At 43.5% G+C, this 21,575-nt stretch overlaps 1 protein-coding gene across 1 annotated transcript in view; it reads left to right on the forward strand.

The window, feature by feature from the left end:
- Positions 1–6,579: 6,579 nt before the first annotated feature.
- Positions 6,580–21,575, forward strand: part of LOC100169857 (uncharacterized) — a 36,277-nt gene continuing 21,281 nt past the window's right edge. The window contains exons 1-4 of the mRNA XM_045698303.1: positions 6,580–6,669; positions 6,724–6,766; positions 6,984–7,105; positions 10,917–11,013. Of these exons, the coding sequence (XP_045554259.1) occupies positions 6,755–6,766; positions 6,984–7,105; positions 10,917–11,013 (231 nt within the window). The 5' untranslated portion in view covers positions 6,580–6,669; positions 6,724–6,754. The remainder of the gene's footprint in view (positions 6,670–6,723; positions 6,767–6,983; positions 7,106–10,916; positions 11,014–21,575) is intronic.

Consider the following 21,575-nt stretch of genomic DNA (forward strand, 5'->3'; position numbering starts at 1 on the left):
AAAGGCATTATGGTTAGGGTTAGGGTAAGGGTTAGCTAGAATGCTAAGCAGTTGAAAAATAGCAAAAAAAGTCGTAAGTACTTGAAAAATTCCTTAGCTAAAATGCTGAAGTTGTCCGTAATTATATTCAAACAATCAACCTTTGGGTTGCTTGACATTCTCGTTATAAAAAACTGCCCATCCACCCCGACCAACCACCCTCCTTTTGTTTTGGCCTTAAGTAACTTTCTGTCTTAAATAACTATACTAAGCGTAACATACCATACTCATTTGAGTGTCCCAGATTTAGAAAAAGAAAAAGCCATATATCAGACTGGCCAATAAAAAGAAAAGATTAAGATGGGCAAAATAACACAAACACTGGACTAGAAGACCAGCATCCCAGAGTCACCTCTTCACTGTTGATGTTGAGACTGGTGTTTTGTGGCCCCTATTTAATGAAGCTGCCAGTTGAGGACTTGTGAGGGGTCTGTTTCTCAAACTAGACACTCTAATGTACTTGTCCTCTTGCTCAGTTGTGCACCGGGACCTCCCAATCCTCTTTCTATTCTGGTTAGAGCCAGTTTGCGCTGTTCTGTGAAGGGAGTAGTACACAGTGATGTACGAGATCTTCAATTTCTTGGCAATTGATCGCATAGAATAGCCGTCATTTCTAAGAACAGGAATAAACTGACGAATTTCAGAAGAAAGTTCTTTGTTACTGGCCATTTTGAGCCTGTAATCGAACCCACAAATGCTGATGTTCCAGATACTCAACTAGTCTAAAGGCCAGCTGCATACTGGACCCTATTCCAACTAAACTACTGAAAGAGCTGCTTCCTGTGCTTGGCCCTCCTATGTTGAACATAATAAACGTCTCTCTATCCACCGGATGTGTACCAAACTCACTAAAAAAGCCTCTTGAAAAAGCCAAACCTTGACCCAGAAAATATAAAAAACTATCGGCCTATATCGAATCTTCCATTCCTCTCAAAAATGTTCGAAAAAGCTGTTGCGCAGCAACTCACTGCCTTCCTGAAGACAAACAATGTATACGAAACGCTTCAGTCTGGTTTTAGACCCCATCATAGCACTGAGACTGCACTTGTGAAGGTGGTAAATGACCTTTTAATGATGTCAGATCGAGGCTCTGCATCTGTCCTCGTGCTCCTAGATCTTAGTGCTGTTTTTGATACCATCGATCACCACATTCTTTTGGAGAGATTGGAAACCCAAATTGGTCTACACGGACAAGTTCTGGCCTGGTTTAGATCTTATCTGTCGGAAAGATATCAGTTTGTCTCTGTGAATGGTTTGTCCTCTGACAAATCAACTGTAAATTTCGGTGTTCCTCAAGGTTCCGTTTTAGGACCACTATTGTTTTCACTATATATTTTACCTCTTGGGGATGTCATTCAAAAACATAATGTTACATTTCACTGCTATGCGGATGACACACAGCTGTACATTTCAATGAAACGTGGTGAAGCCTTGTAATGATCGTCTGAAAGAGGGGACCAAGATGCAGTGTGGCAAGTGGTCATAATTTATTATAAATGACGAAACACTTAAAGAAACAAAAACGAAAGCCAACAGTTCTGTCAGGTGAAAAACACAAAACAACTACCCACAAAACCCCAAAGGAAAACAGGCTGCCTAAGTATGGCTCCCAATCAGCGACAACGATGTACAGCTGTCCCTGACTGAGAGCCATACCAGGCCAAAACAAAGAAATACAAAAACATAGAAAAAAGGACATAGAATGCCCACCCAAATCACACCCTGATCAAACCTAAATAGAGACATAAAAAGGCTCTCTCAGGTCAGGGTGTGACAAGCCCCAAAATTGCCCTCGCTAGAAGCCTGTGTTTCAGACATAAGGAAGTGGATGGCTGCAAACGTTCTACTTTTAAACTCGGACAAAACAGAGATGCTTGTTCTAGGTCCCAAGAAACAAAGAGATCTTCTGTTAAATCTGACAATTAATCTTGATGGTTGTACAGTCGTCTCAAATAAAACTGTGAAGGACATCGGCGTTACTCTGGACCCTGATCTCTCTTTTGAAGAACATATCAAGACTGTTTCAAGGGCAGCTTTTTTCCATCTACGTAACATTGCAAAAATCGGAAACTTTCTGTCCACAAATGATGCAGAAAAATCAATCCATGCTTTTGTTACTTCTAGGTTGGACTACTGCAATGCTCTACTTTCCGGCTACCCGGATAAAGCACTAAATAAACTTCAGTTAGTGCTAAATACGGTTGCTAGAATCCTGACTAGAACCAAAAAATTTGATCATATTACTCCAGTGTTAGCCTCCCTACACTGGCTTCCTGTTAAGGCAAGGGCTGATTTCAAGGTTTTACTGCTAACCTACAAAGCATTACATGGGCTTGCTCCTACCTATCTTTCCGATTTGGTCCTGCCGTACATACCTACACGTACGCTACGGTCACAAGACGCAGGCCTCCTAATTGTCCCTTGAATTTCTAAGTAAACAGCTGGAGGCAGGGCTTTTTCCTATAGAGCTCCATTTTTATGGAATAGTCTGCCTACCCATGTGAGAGATGCAGACTCGGTCTCAACCTTTAAGTTTTACTGAAGACTCATCTCTTCAGTGGGTCCTATGATTGAGTGTAGTCTGGCCCAGGAGTGTGAAGGTGAATGGAAAGGCTCTGGAGCAACGAACCACCCTTGCTGTCTCTGCCTGGCCGGTTCCCCTCTCTCCACTGGGATTCTCTACCTCTAACCCTATTACAAGGGCTGAGTCACTGAGTTATTGGTGTTCTTCCATGCCGTCCCTAGGAGGGGTGCGTCACTTGAGTGGGTTGTAGGTTAGGTTAGCACTGACGTGGTCTTCCTGTCTGGGTTGGCGCCCCCCCTTGGGTTGTGCCGTGGCGGAGATCTTTGTGGGCTATACTCGGCCTTGTCTCAGGATGGTAAGTTGGTGGTTGAAGATATCCCTCTAGTGGTGTGGGGGCTGTGCTTTGGCAAAGTGGGTGGGGTTATATCCTTCCTGTTTGGCCCTGTCCGGGGGTATCATCGGATGGGGCCACAGTGTCTCCTGACCCCTCCTGTCTCAGCCTCCAGTATTTATGCTGCAGTTGTTTATGTGTCGGGGGGCTAGGGTCAGTCTGTTGTATCTGGAGTATTTCTCCTGTCTTATCCGGTGTCCTGTGTGAATTTAAGTATGCTCTCTCTAATTCTCTCTTTCTCTCTTTCTCTCTTTCTTTCTTTCTTTCTTTCTTTCTTTCTTTCTTTCTTTCTTTCTTTCTTTCTTTCTCTCTCTCGGAGGACCTGAGCCCTAGGACCATGCCTCAGGACTACCTGACATGATGACTCCTTGCTGTCCCCAGTCCACCTGGCCGTGCTGCTGTTCCAGTTTCAACTGTTCTGCCTGCGGCTATGGAACCCTGACCTGTTCACCGGACGGGCTACCTGTCCCAGACCTGCTGTTTTCAACTCTCTAGAGACAGCAGGAGCGGTAGAGATAATCTCAATGATCGGCTATGAAAAGCCAACTGACATTTACTCTTGAGGTGCTGACTTGTTGCACCCTCGACAACTACTGTGATTATTATTATTTGACCATGCTGGTCATTTATGAACATTTTAACATCTTGGCCATGTTCTGTTATAATCTCCACCCGGCACAGCCAGAAGAGGACTGGCCACCCCTCATAGCCTGGTTCCTCTCTAGGTTTCTTCCTAGGTTTTGGCCTTTCTAGGGAGTTTTTCCTAGCCACCGTGCTTCTACACCTGCATTGCTTGCTGTTTGGGGTTTTAGGCTGGGTTTCTCTACAGCACTTTGAGATATCAGCTGATGTAAGAAGGGCTATATAAATACATTTGATTTGATTTGATATTCCTTCTTTAAATCAGCACAACACTTTCCAGCTGTGCTAACATAATTGCAAACGAGTTTTCTAATGATCAATTAGCCTTTTAAAATGATAAACTTGGATTAGCTAACACAACGTGTCATTGGAACACAGGAGTGATGGTTGCTGATAATGGGCCTCTGTACGCCTATGTAGATATTCCATAACAAATCTGCCATTTCCAGCTACAATAGTCATTTACAACGTTAACAATGTCTACACTGTATTTCGGATCAATTTGATGTTATTTTAATGAACAAAACATTTGCTTTTCTTTAAAAAATAAGGACATTTCTAAGTGATCCCAAACTGTTGAACAGTAGTGTAAGTATCTTACACAGACACACACAGACACACACACCGTGAATGGTCAACATGATCAAGTTAATCTGGGAGAACCTCATATTTTCAGTTGACTTCACAGAGGAAGCTGTGATTGTGATGTGATTTCCTCTACAGGGTCATCATCTCAGTTCCCCTCTCTGTTCCCCTTTCTAGGCTTTCCCATGGAGGTGAAGGACCATGTCTCTGTATTGTGTTAGTGAGGCAGTGTGTTATTGTGTTTGTATGTGTTAGTGTATGTGCACGTGTGTTCACTCACCTGTATGCATAAACCTTTTATTGTTTAAATCAACATCCCTAATCTTCAATTCTGTACGTTAATTCAGCCACCACCTGTACCTTTAATGATCTAGAACTTCAAAGGCTTCTGCTTTTTTAACATCCCACTTCTGGAAATAACAATGCACTCTACTTTCAAACAGCCAACGTCTAGTTACTAAAGGGATGCATTTCAATGTGTAAACAACTCTAATCGAGCATCATGTCAATAGATGTTTTGAGAAAGCTCGGTCAACCAAAAACATGTTGTCTTTCATGGGATCACTTCAACAGCCATCTCTATTGTGATGTACAGTTGAAGTCGGAAGTTTACATACACCTTAGCCAAATACATTTAAACTCCGTTTTTTACAATTCCTGATATTAAATCTAGTAAAAATTCCCTGTCTTAGGTCAGTTAGGATCACCACTTTATTTTAAGAATGTGAAATGTCAGAATAATAGAGAGAATGATTTATTTCATCACATTCCCAGTGGGTCAGAAGTTTACATACACTCAATTAGTATTTGGTAGCATTGCCTTTAAATTGTTTAACTTGGGTCAAATGTTTTGGGTAGTCTTCCATGAGCTTCCCACAATAAGTTGGGTTAATTTTGGCCCATTCCTCCTGACAGAGCATGTGTAACTGAGTCGGGTTTGTAGGCATCCTTGCTCACACACACTTTTTCAGTTCTGCCCACAAATTTTCTATGGGATTGAGTTCAGGGCTTTGTGATGGCCACTCCAATACCTTGACTTTGTTGTCATTAAGCCATTTTGCCACAACTTTGGAAGTATGCTTGGGGTCATTGTCCATTTGGAAGACCCATTTGCGACCAAGCTTTAACTTCCTGACTGATGTCTTGATGTTGCTTCAATATATCCACATAATTTCCCCTCATGATGCCATCTATTTTGTGAAGTGCACCAGTCCCTCCTGCAGCAAAGCACCCCCACAACATGATGCTGCCACCCCCGTGCTTCACGGTTGGGATGGTGTTCTTCAGCTTGCAAGCCTCCCCCCTTTTTCCTTCAAACATAACAATGGTCATTATGGCCAAACAGTTCATCAGACCAGAGGACATTTCTCCAAAAAGTACGATCTTTGTCCCCATGTGCAGTTGTAAACCATAGTCTGGCTTTTTCATTTCTAGGAGACAGAACGCGTCTCCTTCCTGAGCGATATGACAGCTGCGTGGTCCCGTGGTGTTTATACTTGCATACTATTGTTTGTACAGATGAACGTGGTACCTTCAGGCATTTGGAAATTGCTCCCAAGGATGAACCAGACTTGTGGAGGTCTACAATTCTTTTTCTGAGGTCTTGGTTGATTTATTTTGATTTTCCCATGATGTCAAGCAAAGAGGCACTGAGTTTGAAGGTAGGCCTTGAAATACATCCACACGTACACCTCTAATTGACTCAAATGATGTCAATTAGCCTATCAGAAGCTTCTAAAGCCATGACGTCATCTGTCTGTTAACAATTGTTGGAAAAATTACTTGTGTTATGCACAAAGTAGATGTCCTAACCGATTTGCCAAAACTATAGTTTGTTAACAAGAAATTTGTGGAGTGGTTGAAAAACGAGTTTTAATGACTCCAACCTAAGTGTATGTAAACTTCCGACTTCAGCTGTATGTAGTGAGTAATTTCTTCCTGTTGCAACAGAGAGCTGCTTCCAGGTCTGTGTGTGCTGTCTTGCCAAACAATGACCATATGAGTTGGCCTGACGGCACAAAGTGATCAGGGACCAGGATAACAAGGAACTACCGAAGCCACAGATCTGTGTGTGGTGATGATGTTGATGCCATGTCATACCTGGAAAGCCAACATTTTCTACACAGGACAAGGCAGGAGTTTAATGAGTGGATAGCTAGTACACAAGCAGACTGTGAATGGTCCATTTAAAACTCAAACAGCTGTGTTCTTGTAATCTATTGTTTTTCCATTTTACAACTCATGACCAGTTCCTCGTTCTGCAGAAGATCCTCTTTTGGCAAAATAATAGTCCCTCTTGTGTGAGTGTACCTACTTCCTCTCTGGCTGCTCGGGTCACATGATGCAGAAGTGCCTGGTCAACCCTCCTATACAAATCTATTTAAGTCAGGACTTGTGGCACTGCCCACACACTACCAGTGGGAAGACTGCCTACATACTACCAGTAGGAAGACTGCTAACACTCACTACCAGTGGGAAGACTGCCTACATACTACCAGTAGGAAGACTGCTAACACTCACTACCAGTGGGAAGACTGCCTACATACTACCAGTGGGGAGACCTAGACAAGGATATGGATATCAAAGTAAGTGATATGACTGCATCACTTCCCTTCAAGTTTATGTTGTAGTTTTCTCTTTGAATTGTAACAAAGTAGGGTAGTAGAAATGTGAGGGATCAGGGATATGATCTTTGGTCTTTTCAACAATGTATACAGTAGTAGTCGTCATGTGGAGGCTAAGGCTTTGTTTTCAACCATGTATGGTAATGTGAGTTGCTATTTTTTCCATTCCGGTCCATAGGATTCACCTGTGAAGGGAGGTATCTCTATTCTTCACACAGAGGAGGATGGGAAACACCACTATGAAGTGGAGAAGATCCTAAAATTCAAGAAAGGAGAACAAGGAGGAGGAGCCTTCGCCAGGTAACCTCTGATAACCTCTCTGTTTATCTGTGAAGAATTTGAATATACTGTAGGTTGAAACCTTTTAAGGATAGAGGAGTTGAGACATTTTAGGGGGAAACAATAGGGACTTCCCATAGTAAAACTCCTTTATGATGTAAATAAATAGTTTTTGATCTAATGTCAGGGGTGAGGTCACAGAGTTATTTAATTTGGTAATTCCACCCCTGAATGTCATAAAAAGCGAGTCTGTGTAGATTGAACCACACAGACCCCCGTGGTTCAATCTACACAGACCCCCGTGGTTCAATCTACACAGACCCCCGTGGTTCAATCTACACAGACCCCCGTGGTTCAATCTACACAGACCCCCGTGGTTCAATCTCCACAGACCCCCGTGGTTCAATCTCCACAGACCCCCGTGGTTCAATCTACACAGACCCCCGTGGTTCAATCTACACAGACCCCCGTGGTTCAATCTACACAGACCCCCGTGGTTCAATCTACACAGACCCCCGTGGTTCAATCTCCACAGACCCCCGTGGTTCAATCTACACAGACCCCCGTGGTTCAATCTACACAGACCCCCGTGGTTCAATCTACACAGACCCCCGTGGTTCAATCTACACAGACCCCCGTGGTTCAATCTCCACAGATTGAAGCTGTATTGTTTTTCTCCAGGTCTGTGTAGATTGAACCACGGGGGTCTGTGTAGATTGAACCACGGGGTCTGTGCAGCGCCAAATTAAGAAATCATAGGCCCCAGGGCTTTTTTTTTTTTTTAGAGAGATCCCCTTTTAAAAATCTGCCTTTTAAAAATGCATTTCATGTAATTCTACATAATTTACATGCCAGAAGACATTAGCTGAATCTTTTTTAATACCACACAAATGACCGAAATGACTGGCTGCTCTGACAAACTGAGATCAATCTGGTCTTGAATTCAAGCAAACAATAGCCCCGGCCAATGAAGCAACACATGTAACAGATGTAAATCGTACTCTCCTTGCGTTGTGTTTTGTCCAAATAAATAACATCAGCCACTGGTCCCAGTTGAGCATAATTTATTTCTGTTGCTGTTATTAAATAGGAAACATCACGTTAGTTGTGCAGGGCTTAACGATATTGATGGCTGTCGATGGCAAAATCTGTAGCATGAAGACAACTGTGTTAGCAGTGGGCTTATGTGACCATTACATCGGTGTATGCTAGCTAACACACTTATTTACAGCAATCATATGCCAAAGCACATCCCAGAAAGCCCCTCAATCCCTAACAGGTACCATATACCCACACATGTATAAATCAGTAACGTACAGCAAACTTTTACACATTGTAAAAAATAGAAAATAGAAAACCGTATTCAGAACGTGATCTACCCCTTGCATCACATTTTCATACAGGGAAGACCTGACGTTCGCGATCTCCCCTATCTGCAAGCGGGGCCAATCACAACACGCCTTATTGTCATCAGAGTTGAACCAACCAATAAGAATGCTTGAACATTAAATACACCTTTCTTTAGAGGCAAGAGGAAACATAATCAACCCTGTTACATACACAGATTGTACAATATTTGGAGGCAATGTACAGTATATATATATCATAGGCTACAGTAGGCTGCTAAATACAATTTCCAGTGGCACACTGACTTTCCTAATGATGAAGATGAAGCCATAGGCTACTCACGGTGATGACCGATGCGCTCGTCGTAGCAAAAGCCTATCTCAAGATGAGCTACACATTGGGTGTTGTTGAGTAAATATTGTTCTATTGGTTCTACAGAGAGATGAGTCTTCTCTTTTCAGCACTTCTCTTTTCATTTGCTTTCCAAACTGTACATTTTTCACGCAATATTATATTTTGAAATCTGCAAAAGGCAAACCGACAGCTGGAACCAAACATGGCAGTTCCCATTCAAGTCAGGACTGGCATCCATTCCTAGTGTACCCATGAGTTTAACAGTCAAATTGCCAGGGTAAGAGGTTACAAAATCCTTCTATGGATAGTATGTCTATGGCAACAATCTGTAGCCTATAGTTGGCTACAAATTACATGTTATGGTGTCAGGTGCAATTTCCTGACATGGTTTAGGTCCACTTGTAGAATCTATGCCAAGGTGCATTGAAGCTGTTCTGGCAGCTCGTGGTGGCACAACAACCTTCAAGACATTTTGTTGGTGTTTCCTTTATTTTGGCAGACACCTGTATGTGCTTGTGATAAAACTTCATTCACAGTTATATTTTTATAAACTATTGATTTTCGGTCGCTAAATCTCTGGTGTATTTTGAACATTGAGATCGGGCTCTGGTGGTTGGATAAAAAAATATTTTTAAAACGATAATAATACAAAAATGTCATACCGACATATTGACCAGTCACATTTATTGATTATGCAGTTTATTGTAATTGTTTTATTGATCAGTTACCCAATCAAGGCAGGGCACCCACAGTTACCCACGTGGGCCCGCTGCCTCCTCTCCTTCCCCCCATCTGATGATTAGCAGAGCGGCAGCAGGCAGTCTACACTCATTGAGATTCCTCCTGTGGTTGGCAGTTGCGATGAAAAAACATAATATACAGTGCTCAAAAAAATAAAGGGAACACTTAAACAACACAATGTAACTCCAAGTCAATCACACTTCTGTGAAATCAAACTGTCCACTTAGGAAGCAACACTGATTGACAATAAATTTCACATGCTGTTGTGCAAATGGAATAGACAACAGATGGAAATTATAGGCAATTAGCAAGACACCCCCAATAAAGGAGTGGTTCTGCAGGTGGTGACCACAGGCCACTTCTCAGTTCCTATGCTTCCTGGCTGATGTTTTGGTCACTTTTGAATGCTGGCGGTGCTTTCACTCTAGTGGTAGCATGAGACGGAGTCTACAACACCAAGATTGGCAAATTCGCCACTGGCGCCCTGTGCTCTTCACAGATGAAAGCAGGTTCACACTGAGCACATGTGACAGATGTGACAGAGTCTGGAGACGCCGTGGAGAACGTTCTGCTGCCTGCAACATCCTCCAGCATGACCGGTTTGGCGGTGGGTCAGTCATGGTGTGGGTTGGCATTTCTTTGGGGGGCCGCACAGCCCTCCATGTGCCCGCCAGAGGTAGCCTGACTGCCATTAGGTACCGAGATGAGATCCTCAGACCCCTTGTGAGACCATATGCTGGTGCGGTTGGCCCTGGGTTCCTCCTAATGCAAGACAATGCTAGACCTCATGTGGCTGGAGTGTGTCAGCAGTTCCTGCAAGAGGAAGGCATTGATGCTATGGACTGGCCCGCCCGTTCCCCAGACCTGAATCCAATTGAGCACATCTGGGACATCATGTCTCGCTCCATCCACCAACGCCACGTTGCACCACAGACTGTCCAGGAGTTGGCGGATCCTTTAGTCCAGGTCTGGGAGGAGATCCCTCAGGAGACCATCCGCCACCTCATCAGGAGCATGCCCAGGCGTTGTAGGGTGGTCATACAGGCACGTGGAGGCCACACACACTACTGAGCCTCATTTTGACTTGTTTTAAGGACATTACATCAAAGTTGGATCAGCCTGTAGTGTGGTTTTCCACTTTAATTTTGAGTGTGACTCCAAATCCAGACCTCCATGGGTTGATAAATTGGATTTCCATTGATTATTTTTGTGTGATTTTGTTGTCAGCACATTCAACTATGTAAAGAAAAAAGTATTTAATAAGATTATTTCATTCATTCAGATCTAGGATGTGTTATTTTAGTGTTCCCTTTATTTTTTTGAGCAGTGTATATATACATATAATATATACATATAATATATACAGGTATGTGGTGTTGTTGTTCCTCAGAGAAGGAGATAAGCTCCTGACGATCAATGGAGTGGACCTACAGGATCTATCCCCAGAGGCCTTCGCCAAGATTCTGACGGAAGGAAACCCCATGTTGGTGAGTGATATAGCTGGAGGAGAGTTCTTATATTACTTCACTCTCTTAATGGGTTGCATGTTTCATCACAATATTGTTTTGAACTAATGCCCAACTGAGCATTCTACTAAAATGTATCGTCAATGAGCACTGATTAAGATTTCATCAAAAGTGCGTTACAGTGGCTTAGAAATACAATGCCATTCAAAAGGATGCAAATAATTAGTAGCAAAACCTTTTGTCCTCATTTTGATGTCGCCAGATTGACTTTAGATGCAGTATAATGTTAGCTAAAATTGAGGTAGCTGCCGTTAGCATTGCTAACTATTTTTGACGAACTTTGCTAGATGACAACATTGCCATCTGTCTAAAGTAAATTTGATGACATGCTGACAAAGTTGTTTCCTACTAAATATTTGACTCGTTTAGCAATGTCATCTTATTTCCAGGCACTATAGTGTATTTTAGACTAAACAGCCGTACCCTCACCCAGAATGACGGGGCTTATCACGACTTTAGGGCACCACTATTACGCCACCGGTCAGGGTTGCCAGGTCAGGCCCAAATGGATTACTCAAAACCTGCCCACAAGGCCTAAAAACTAGCCAAATTGTTTGTTTTTTCGCAGCAAGAAAGGAGTTGGCACATTTAGCCAATAAACCATTTTTCAATAACGTTATCGAGTGAATATCGACTTAACTTCTAAAGACTTAAGAAGCAAAATTCTGTTTTCCATCAAAATAATAATTATTGTGAACTAATGACTAGCTAAGGAATTTTAATATCAAATCCAACTTTATTTGTTACATGTGATGGGTGGGTGTTGCTATGGTGACCAGTGAGCTGAGATAAGGTGGGCATTTAGCTAGCAAAGATCTATAGATGACCTGGTGCCAGTGGGTTTGGCGACGAATATGTAGCGAGGACCAGCCAACGAGAGCATGCAGGGGTGGGTAGTATATGGGGCTTTGGTGACAAAACGGATGGCACTGTGATAGACTGCATCCAATTTCCTGAGTAGAGTGTTGGAGGCTATTTTGTAAATGACATCGACGAAGTCGAGGATCGGTAGGATAGTCAGTTTTACGAGGGTATGTTTGGCAGCATGAGTGAAGGAGGCTTTGTTGCGAAATAGGAAGCCGATTCTAGATGTAACTTTGGATTGGAGATGCTTAATGTGAGTCTGGAAGGAGAGTTTACAGTCTAGCCAGACACTTAGGTATTTATAGTTGTCCACATATTCTAAGTCAGAACCGTCCAGAGTAGTGATGCTAGTCGGGGGTGCGGGCCGCGATCGGTTGACGAGCATGCATTTCGTTTTACTAGCATTTAAGGGCAGCTGGAGGCCACGGAAGGAGTGTTGTATGGCGTTGAAGCTCGTTTGGAGGTTTGTTAACCTCTCTAGGGGAGGTGGGACGAAATCGTCCCACACTATTCAACAGCCAGTGACAAATCAGAGCGCCAAATTTAAAACCACAAAATGTCATAATTCAAAGTTCTCAAACATAGGACTATTTTACACCATTTTATAGAGACACTTCTCCTGAATCGAACCACGTTGTCCGATTTCCAAAAGGCTTTACAGCGAAAGCAAAACATTAGATTATGTTAGGAGAGTACATAGACACAAAAAAAACACACAGCCATTTCCAAGCAACTAGCATGCATCACAAATACCCAAACCACAGCTAAATGCAGCACTAACCTTTGATGATCTTCATCAGATGACACTCCTAGGACATTATGTTATACAATACATGCATGTTTTGTTCAATCAAGTTCATATTTATATAAAAAACCAGCTTTTTACATTAGCATGTGATGTTCAGAACTTCCGGTGAATTTACTAAATTACTCACGATAAACGTTGACAGAATACATAACAATTATTTTAAGAATTATAGATACAGAACTCCTTTATGCAATCGCTATGTCCGATTTTAAAATAGCTTTTCGGCGAAAGCACATTTTGCAATATTCTGAGTACATAGCTCGGCCATCACGGCTAGCTAATTTGACACCCACCAAGTTTGGGACAACCTAAACTCAGAATTACCATTAGAAAAATTGGATTACATTTGCTGTTCTGCGTCAGAATGCACTCCCAGGACTTCTACTTCAACAACAAATGTTGTTTTGGTTCCAAATAATCCATAGTTATATCCAAATACCGCCGTTTTGTTTGTGCGTTCAGGTCACTATCCGAAGGGTAACGCGCGAGCGCATTTCGTGACAAAGAAAATCAAAATATTACATTACCGTACTTAGAAGCATGTCAAACGCTGTTTAAAATCAATTTTTATGCTACTTTTCTCATAAAATAGCGATAATATTCCAACCGGGCAACGTTGTATTCATTCAGAGAGAGAAAGAAAAACATGGAGAAGTCTCGTGAATGCGCATCTCAGTCTCACTGTCCCCAGGCTGACCACTCACAAACAGAGCTGTTGTACTTTGCCCAGAGACAGCAGACACCCCATTCCACTTTCTGGCGGCTTTAGAGAGCCATTGGAAGCCTTAGAAAGTGTCACGTTACAGCACAGATGCTGTATTTTTGATAGAGATGCAACAGAAGGACAACAAATTGTCAGACAGGGCACTTCCTGTATGGAATCTTCTCAGGTTTTGGCCTGCCATATGAGTTCTGTTATACACAGACACCATTCAAACAGTTTTAGAAACGTTAGAGTGTTTTCTATCCAAATCTACTAATTATATGCATATTCTAGTTTCTGGGCAGGAGTAGTAACCAGATTAAATCGGGTACGTTTTTTTATCCGGCCGTGAAAATACTGCCTCCTATACCACAACAGGTTAACAGTGTCCAAAGAAGGGCCAGATGTATACAGAATGGTGTCGTCTGCGTAGAGGTGGATCAAAGAATCACCCGCACCAAGAGTGACATCATTGATATATACAGAGAAAAGAGTCAGCCCGAGAATTGAACCCTGTGGCACCCCCATAGACTGCCAGAGGTCCAGACAACAGGCCCTCCGATTTGACACACTGAACTCTATCTGAGAAGTAGTTAGTGAACCAGGCGAGAAGTAGTTAGTGAACCTGTAGCGCCTTACGGTCAGATGCCGAGCAGTTGCCATACCAGGCGGTGATGCAACCGGTCAGGATGCTCTCGATGGTGCGGCTGTAGAACTTTTTGAGGATCTGGGGACCCATGCCAAATCTTTTCAGTCTCCTGAGGGGGAAAAGGTTTTGTCGTGCCCTCTTCATGACTGTCTTGGTGTGTTTGGACCATGATAGTTCGTTGGTGATATGGACACCAAGGAACATGAACTCTCGACCTTCTCCACTACAGCCCCTTCAATGTTATTGGGGGCCTGTTCGGCCCTCCTTTTCCTGTAGTCCACGATCAGCTCCTTTGTCTTTCTCACATTGAGGGAGAGGTTGTTGTCCTGGCACCACACTGCCAGTTCTGACCTCCTCCCTATAGGCTCCCTCATCGTTGTCGGTGATCAGGCCTACCACTGTTGTCGTCAGTAAACTTAATGATGGTGTTGAAGTTGTGTTTGGCCACGCAATCGTGGGTGAACAGGGAGTACAGGAGGGGACTAAGTACACACCCCTGAGTGTTGAGGATCAGTGTGGGAGATGTTGTTGCCTAACCTTACCACCTGGGGGCAGCCCATCAGGAAGTCCAGGATCCAGTTACAGAGGGAGGTGTTTAGTCCTTAGCTTAGTGATGAGCTTCGTGGGCACTATGGTTTTGAATGCTGAGCTGTAGTCAATGAACAGCATTCTCACATAGGTGTTCCTTTTGTCCAGGTGGGAAAGGGCAGTGTTGAGTGCGACTGAGATTGCGTCATCTGTGGATCTGTTAGGGCGGTATGTGAATTGGAGTGGGTCTAGGGTATCTGGGAGGATGCTGTTGATGTGAGCCATGACCAGCCTTTCAAAGCACTTCATTGCTACGGGGCGGTAATCATTTAGGCAGGTTACCTTCGCTTCCTTGGGCACAGGGACTATGGTGGTCTGCTTGAAACATGTAGGTATGACAGACTGGTCAGGGAGAGGTTGAAAGTATCAGTGAAGACACTTGCCAACATGCTTTGAGTACACGTCCTGGTAATCCGTCTGACCTGCGGCTTTGTGAATGTTGACCTGTTTAAAGGTCTAGCTCACATCAGCTACCGAGAGCGTTATCACACAGTTATCCAGAACAGCTGGTGCTCTCGTGCATGCTTCAGTGTTGCTTACCTCGAAGCGGGCATAAAAGGCATTTAGCTTGTCTGGTAGGCTCGCCGTCACTGGGCAGCCCGTGTCTGGGTTTCCCTTTGTAGTCCGTAATAGTTTTCAAGCCCTGCCACATCCGACGAGCGTCAGAGCCGGTGTAGTAGGATTCAATCTTAATCCTGTATTGACGCTTTGCTTGTTTGATGGTTCGTCTGAGGGCATAGTGGAATTTCTTATAAGCGTCTAGATTAGTGTCCCGCTCGTTGAAAGCGGCAGCTCTAGCCTTTAGCTCGATGCGGATGTTGCCTGTAATCCATGGCTTCTGGTTGGGGTATGTACGTACAGTCACTGTGGGGACGACGTCGTCGATGTACTTATTGATGAAACCGATGACTGAGGTGGTATACTCCTCAACGCCAATGGATGAATCCCGGAACATATTCCAGTCTGTGCTAGCAAAACAGTCCTGTAGCATCCGCACCATCTGACCACTTCCGTATTGAGCGAGTCACTGGTACTTCCTGCTTTAGTTTTTGCTTGTAAAGCAGGAATCAGGAGGATATAATTATGGTCAGATTTGCCAAATGGAGGGCTGGGGAGAGCTTTGTATGCATCTGTGTGTGGAGTAAAGTTGGGCTAGAGTTTTATTTTATTTTAAAAATATATATATTTTTTTGCCTCCCTCTGGTTGTACATGTGACATGCTGGTAAAAATTTGGTAAAACTGATTTAAGTTTGCCTACATTAAAGTTCCCGGCCACTAGGAGCGCCACTTCTGGATGAGCATTTCCTTGTTTGCTTATGGCCTTATAGATTTGGTTGAGTGCGGTCTTAGTGCCAGCATCGGTCTGTGGTGATAAATAGATGGCTACGAATAATATAGATGAGAACTCTCTTGGTAGATAGTGTGGTCTACAGCTTATCATAAGGTACTCTACCTCAGGCGAGCAATACCTCAAGACTTCTTGAATATTAGACATCGCGCACCAGCTGTTATTGACAAAAAGACACACCCCCACCCCTTGTCTTACCAGACGTAGCTTCTCTGTTCTGCCGGTGCATGGAAAATTCCGCCAGCGCTATATTGATATTACAGTTTTTATAGTGCTGTTGGTAGGATAAACGTAATCGTAGATCATTCATTTTATTTTCCAATGATTACATGTTAGCAAGTAGAACGCATTACAGTGAGAGTTTACTCGCTCGGCCTACGGATTCTCAGAAGGCAGGCCGATCTGCACCCTCTTTTCCTCTGTCTTTTCTAAACGCAAATAACGGGGATTTGGGCCTGTTCCCGGAAAAGCAGTATATCCTTCTCGTTGGACTCGTTAAAAGAAAAAGCTTCTTCCAGTTCGTGGTGAGTAATCGCTGTTCTGATGTCCAGAAGTTATTTTTGGTCATAAGAGATGGTAGCAGCAACATTATGTACAAAATAAGTTAAAACAAAATAAGTTACAAACAACGCAAAAAAACGAACAAAATAGCACGGTTGGTTAGGAGCATGTAAAACGTTCGCCATCCTCTTCTGCACCATCTTATATGTTGCAAGAGAAAAGATCATTTGCCCTTATTAAACTTCAATAAACGAAGGTTAGGCTATCTTCTGGAAAATGTGCCTGATGTTAAGACTACAAACCATTATAAATGGCTTATTTGCAAGATTGACTTGTCATTTCAATCAGCGTAGGCTAGGCCTACTGACTAAAATCCAGGTTTATGATTGTAATTCAACTTTGGCATGGTTTGGTTAGCTAGATGCAGGTAGCCTATAGCCCCTGATAGGCCTACATCTAATTTCAGATAGCCTACAGTAGCCTCGACAAGATGTAACATAAACGATTTAGCAGCTTGCTTAGTTCAAATTGACAGACTAATTCATTCAACATGAATATCGAGACGATTTCAAGGTAATAAGTACTTCCGTTGCCGAATAGGCTACTGAGGATGGGGTCGTAATTTCAATCATTGAACCAAATGTGAACAATATGCTTGTCAACAACAGCCAGTGTTTTTATTTATTTGCCTGTAGTCTGACTGACTGTTACCTTCAATCTAATCAATTCCAACAAACAACTGATTGGCAATTGTGTTAGCACTGTGATCATGATCACAATTGATAACATCCAATTTCATTAACTTAACATGGCCAGTCATAATTGTACAATAACATAAGGCTATAACAACAATACACTGAAGTTATAATATAGCCTATTTATTAAATAAAGTGGTGTAAAAATAATTTAAAGTATTAAGTAGTTTTTTAGGGTATCTGTACATTACTATTTATGTTTTTGACAACTTTTACTTCACTACATTCCTTTAAAAAAGAAGGTACTTTTACACCATATATTTTCCCTGACAAAAATACTCGTTACATTTTGAAAAATTGAAAAATTGTCCAATTCAGCATATAATAATATAAATAGCTATTCATGTTTATTTTTCCCCATTGGAAACATCCTTTACTCAGCACTTTGTTGAAGCACCTTTGGTAGCCATTACAGCCTCAAGTCTTCTTGGGTATAACTCTACAAGCTTGGCACACCTGTATTTGGGGAGTTTCTCCCATTCTTCTTTGCAGATCCTCTCAAGCTCTGTCAGGTTTGATGGGGAGCGTCGCTGCACAGCTACAGTTGAAGTCGGAAGTTTACATACACTTAGGTTGGAGTCATTAAAACTTGTTTTTCAACCACTCCACACATTTCTTGTTAACAAACTATAGTTTTGGCAAGTTGGTTAGGACATCTACTTTGTGTATGACACAAGTAATTTTTCCAACAATTGCTTACAGACAGATTATTTCACTTATAATTCACTGTATCTCAATTCCAGTGGGTCAGAAGTTTACATACACTAAGTTGACTGTGCCTTTAAACAGCTTGGAAAATTCCAGAAAATTATATCATGGCTTTAGAAGCTTCTGATAGGCTAATTGACATCATTTGAGTCAATTGGAGGTGTACGTGTGGATGTATTTCAAGGCCTAACTTCAAACTCAGTGCCTCTGCTTGACATCATGGGAAAATCAAAAGAAATCAGCCAAGACCTCAGAAAAAGAATTGTAGACCTCCACAAGTCTGGTTCATCCTTGGGAGCAATTTCCAAACGCCTGAAGGTACCACGTTCAGCTGTACAAAAAATAGAACGCAAGTATAAACACCATGGGACCACGCCGCCGTCATACCGCTCAGGAAGGAGACGCGTTCTGTCTCCTAGAGATGAGCGTACTTTGGTGCGAAAAGTGCAAATCAATCCCAGAACAACAGCAAAGGACCTTGTGAAGATGCTGGAGGAAACAGGTACAAAAGTATCTATATCCACAGTAAAATGAGTCCTATATCGACATAACCTGAAAGGCCGCTCAGCAAGGAAGAAGCCACTACTCCAGAACCGCCATAAAAAAGCCAGACTACGGTTTGCAACTGCACATGGGGACAAAGATCGTACTTTTTGGAGAAATGTCCTCTGGTCTGATGAAACAGAAATATAACTATTTGGCTATAATGACCATCATTATGTTTGGAGGAAAAAGGGGGAGGCTTGCAAGCCGGAGAACACTATCCCAACCGTGAAGCACGGGGGTGGCAGCATCATGTTGTGGGGGTGCTTTGCTGCAGGAGGGACAGGTGCATTTCACAAAATAGATGGCATCATGAGGCAGGAAATGTATGTGGATATATTGAAGCAACATCTCAAGACATCAGTCAGGAAGTTAAAGCTTGGTCACAAATGGGTCTTTCAAATGGACAATGACCCCAAGCATACTTCCAAAGTTGTGGCAAAATGGCTTAAGGACATCAAAGCCAAGGAATTGGAGTGGCCATCACAAAGCCATGACCTCAATCCCATAGAAAATGTGTAGGCAGAACTGAAAAAGTGTGTGTGAGCAAGGATGCCTACAAACCTGACTCAGTTACACCAGCTCTGTCAGGAGGAATGGGCCAAAATTCACCCAACTTATTGTGGAAGGCTATGTGAAACGTTTGACCCAAGTTAAACAATTTAAAGGCAATGCTACCAAATACTAATTGAGTGTATGTACATTTCTGACCCACTGGGAATGTGATGAAAGAAATAAAAGCTGAAATAAATCATTCTCTCTACTATTCTGACATTTCACATTCTAAAAATAAAGTGGTGATCCTAACTGACCTAAGACAGGGAATTTTTACTGGGATTTTAATGTCAGCAATTGTGAAAAACTGAGTTTAAATGTACTTAGCTAAGGTGTATGTAAACTTCCGACTTCAACTGTATCAAGAGAACGTCCCTGGTCATCCCTAATGCCTCTGATCTGTCAGACTCACTAAACACACATGCTTCATTTCTGAATGATGTCTGAGTGTTGGAGATAGCCCCTGGCTATCCAGACATAAAAAACAAATTGATTTGCAATGGCTCCAGTGATATTGTCATTTCAACGTATTTATTGTATAAAATGGTAGGCTTGTCACGCCCTGACCTTAGAGCCGTTTTATTTCTCTATTTGGTTAGGTGTGATGTGGGGTGGGCATTCTATGTTTATTTCTTAGTTTTTGGCTGAGTATGGTTCCTAATCAGAGGCAGCTAGCTGTCTATCATTGTCTCTGATTGGGAATCATACTTAGGCATCCCTTTTTCCACCTGTGATTGTGGGATCTTGTTTTTGTGTAGCTGCCTGTGAGCAGCCCAGAGCATCACGTTTCGTTTTTCTTCTGTTTTGTTGTTTTGGTGAGTTTCATTAAAAGATGTTGAATTCCATGCACGCTGCGCCTTGGTTTATTTATGATTGGGAGTTTGAAGATGGCGAACGTGACAGAAGATCCCACCACAAAAAGACCAAGTAGCGTGCGCCTACGGTGAAGACGAGTTGGACATGGGAGGACATCCTGGACGGCAAAGGATCCTGGACGTGGGAGGAGATCCAGGCCGGAAAGGATCGCCTCCCATGGGAACAAGTGGAAGCAGCGAGGGAGGAACAGCGACAAGATCGGGAGTCATGGCAACGACGGAAGCCCGAGAGGCAGATCCCCCAATTTTTGGGGGGCAGGGGGGGGCACACGGAGACATAGGCGGAGTCAGGGTTGAGACCTGAGCCAACTCCCCGTGCTTACTGTGGGGAGCGTGTGACCAGTCAGGCACCGTGTTATGCAGTAATGCGCACCGTATCTCGAGTGCGCATTCACAGCCCGGTGCGCTCATTGCCTGCGCCCTGCATTTGCCGGGCTAAAGTGAGCATTCAGCCAGGACGGGTTGTGCCAGCTCAGCGCTCCTGGTCTCCAGTACACCTCCTCGGTCCAGGATATCCTGCGCCAGCTCTACGCACTGTGTCGCCAGTGCGCCTTCACAGCCCAGTTTGTCCTGTGCCAGCGCCCCGCACTTGCCGGGCTAAAGTGAGCATCCAGCCAGGTCGGGTTGTGCCAGCCCTACGCTCCAGACCTCCAGTGCGCCTCCACGGCCCAGTATATCCTGTGCCAGCCCCACGCACCGGTCTCCAGTTCGTCTCCCCAGTCCGGTGAGACCTGTTCCGGCTCCACGTACAAAGCCTCCAGTGATGATCCATGGCACGAAGCCTCCAGTGATGATCCATGGCACAAAGCCTCCAGTGATGATCCATGGCACGAAGCCTCCAGTGATGATCCATGGCCCGGAGCCTGTAGTGATGATCCATGGAGGTCCGGAACCTCCTGAGACGGCCAGCAGCCCGGAACCTCCTGAGACGGCCAGCAGCCCGGAACCTCCTGAGACAGCCCGCAGCCCGGAACCTCCTGAGATGGCCCGGAACCTCTTGAGACGGCCCGCAGTTTAGAGCCTCCAGCGGGGGTTCCCAGTTCGGAGCTTCCGGCGATGATCCACGATATGGTTACACAAAAGCAGAGGGATCAGAGGGCGGAGCGGGGGGGGGTACTGTTCCGCCCTGACCTGAGAGAGAGGGTTTGTTTCTCTATGTGGTTAGGTCAGGGTGTGTTGTTTTTCTGTGATCTTGTTTTTGTGTAGCTGCCTGTGAGCAGCCCCAGAACGTTTCGCTTTTCTCCTGTTTTGTTGTTTGGTGAGTTTCATCTTCATTAAGATGTGGAATTCCATGCACGCTGCGCCTTGGTTTATTTATGATCGTGAGTTTGAAGATGGCGAACGTGACAAGGCTGCAGTAGCCTACATAGGCATAGAAATCTATATACGAATTGTTGGCCAACAGATGCAAATGTATCATTCTCCACTTTTAATGTAATTTTAATTTAACTTTTCCCCATAACAGAAGCAGGCAAGGGAGTTCCATAACTTCCATTTCAAATGTCCACTCTTCGCTTCATACAGTATGGTTTTCCATAAGCAAAGTCGACATTAAAATGCAGTTTAAACGACCAAGTCGTTTTCCTGTGCTTTGTCGCCATATTTCTTTATGTGCATCAGTTCTA

The sequence above is a fragment of the Salmo salar genome, chromosome ssa16, assembly GCF_905237065.1.
Source record: "Salmo salar chromosome ssa16, Ssal_v3.1, whole genome shotgun sequence".
Classification (NCBI taxonomy): domain Eukaryota; kingdom Metazoa; phylum Chordata; class Actinopteri; order Salmoniformes; family Salmonidae; genus Salmo; species Salmo salar.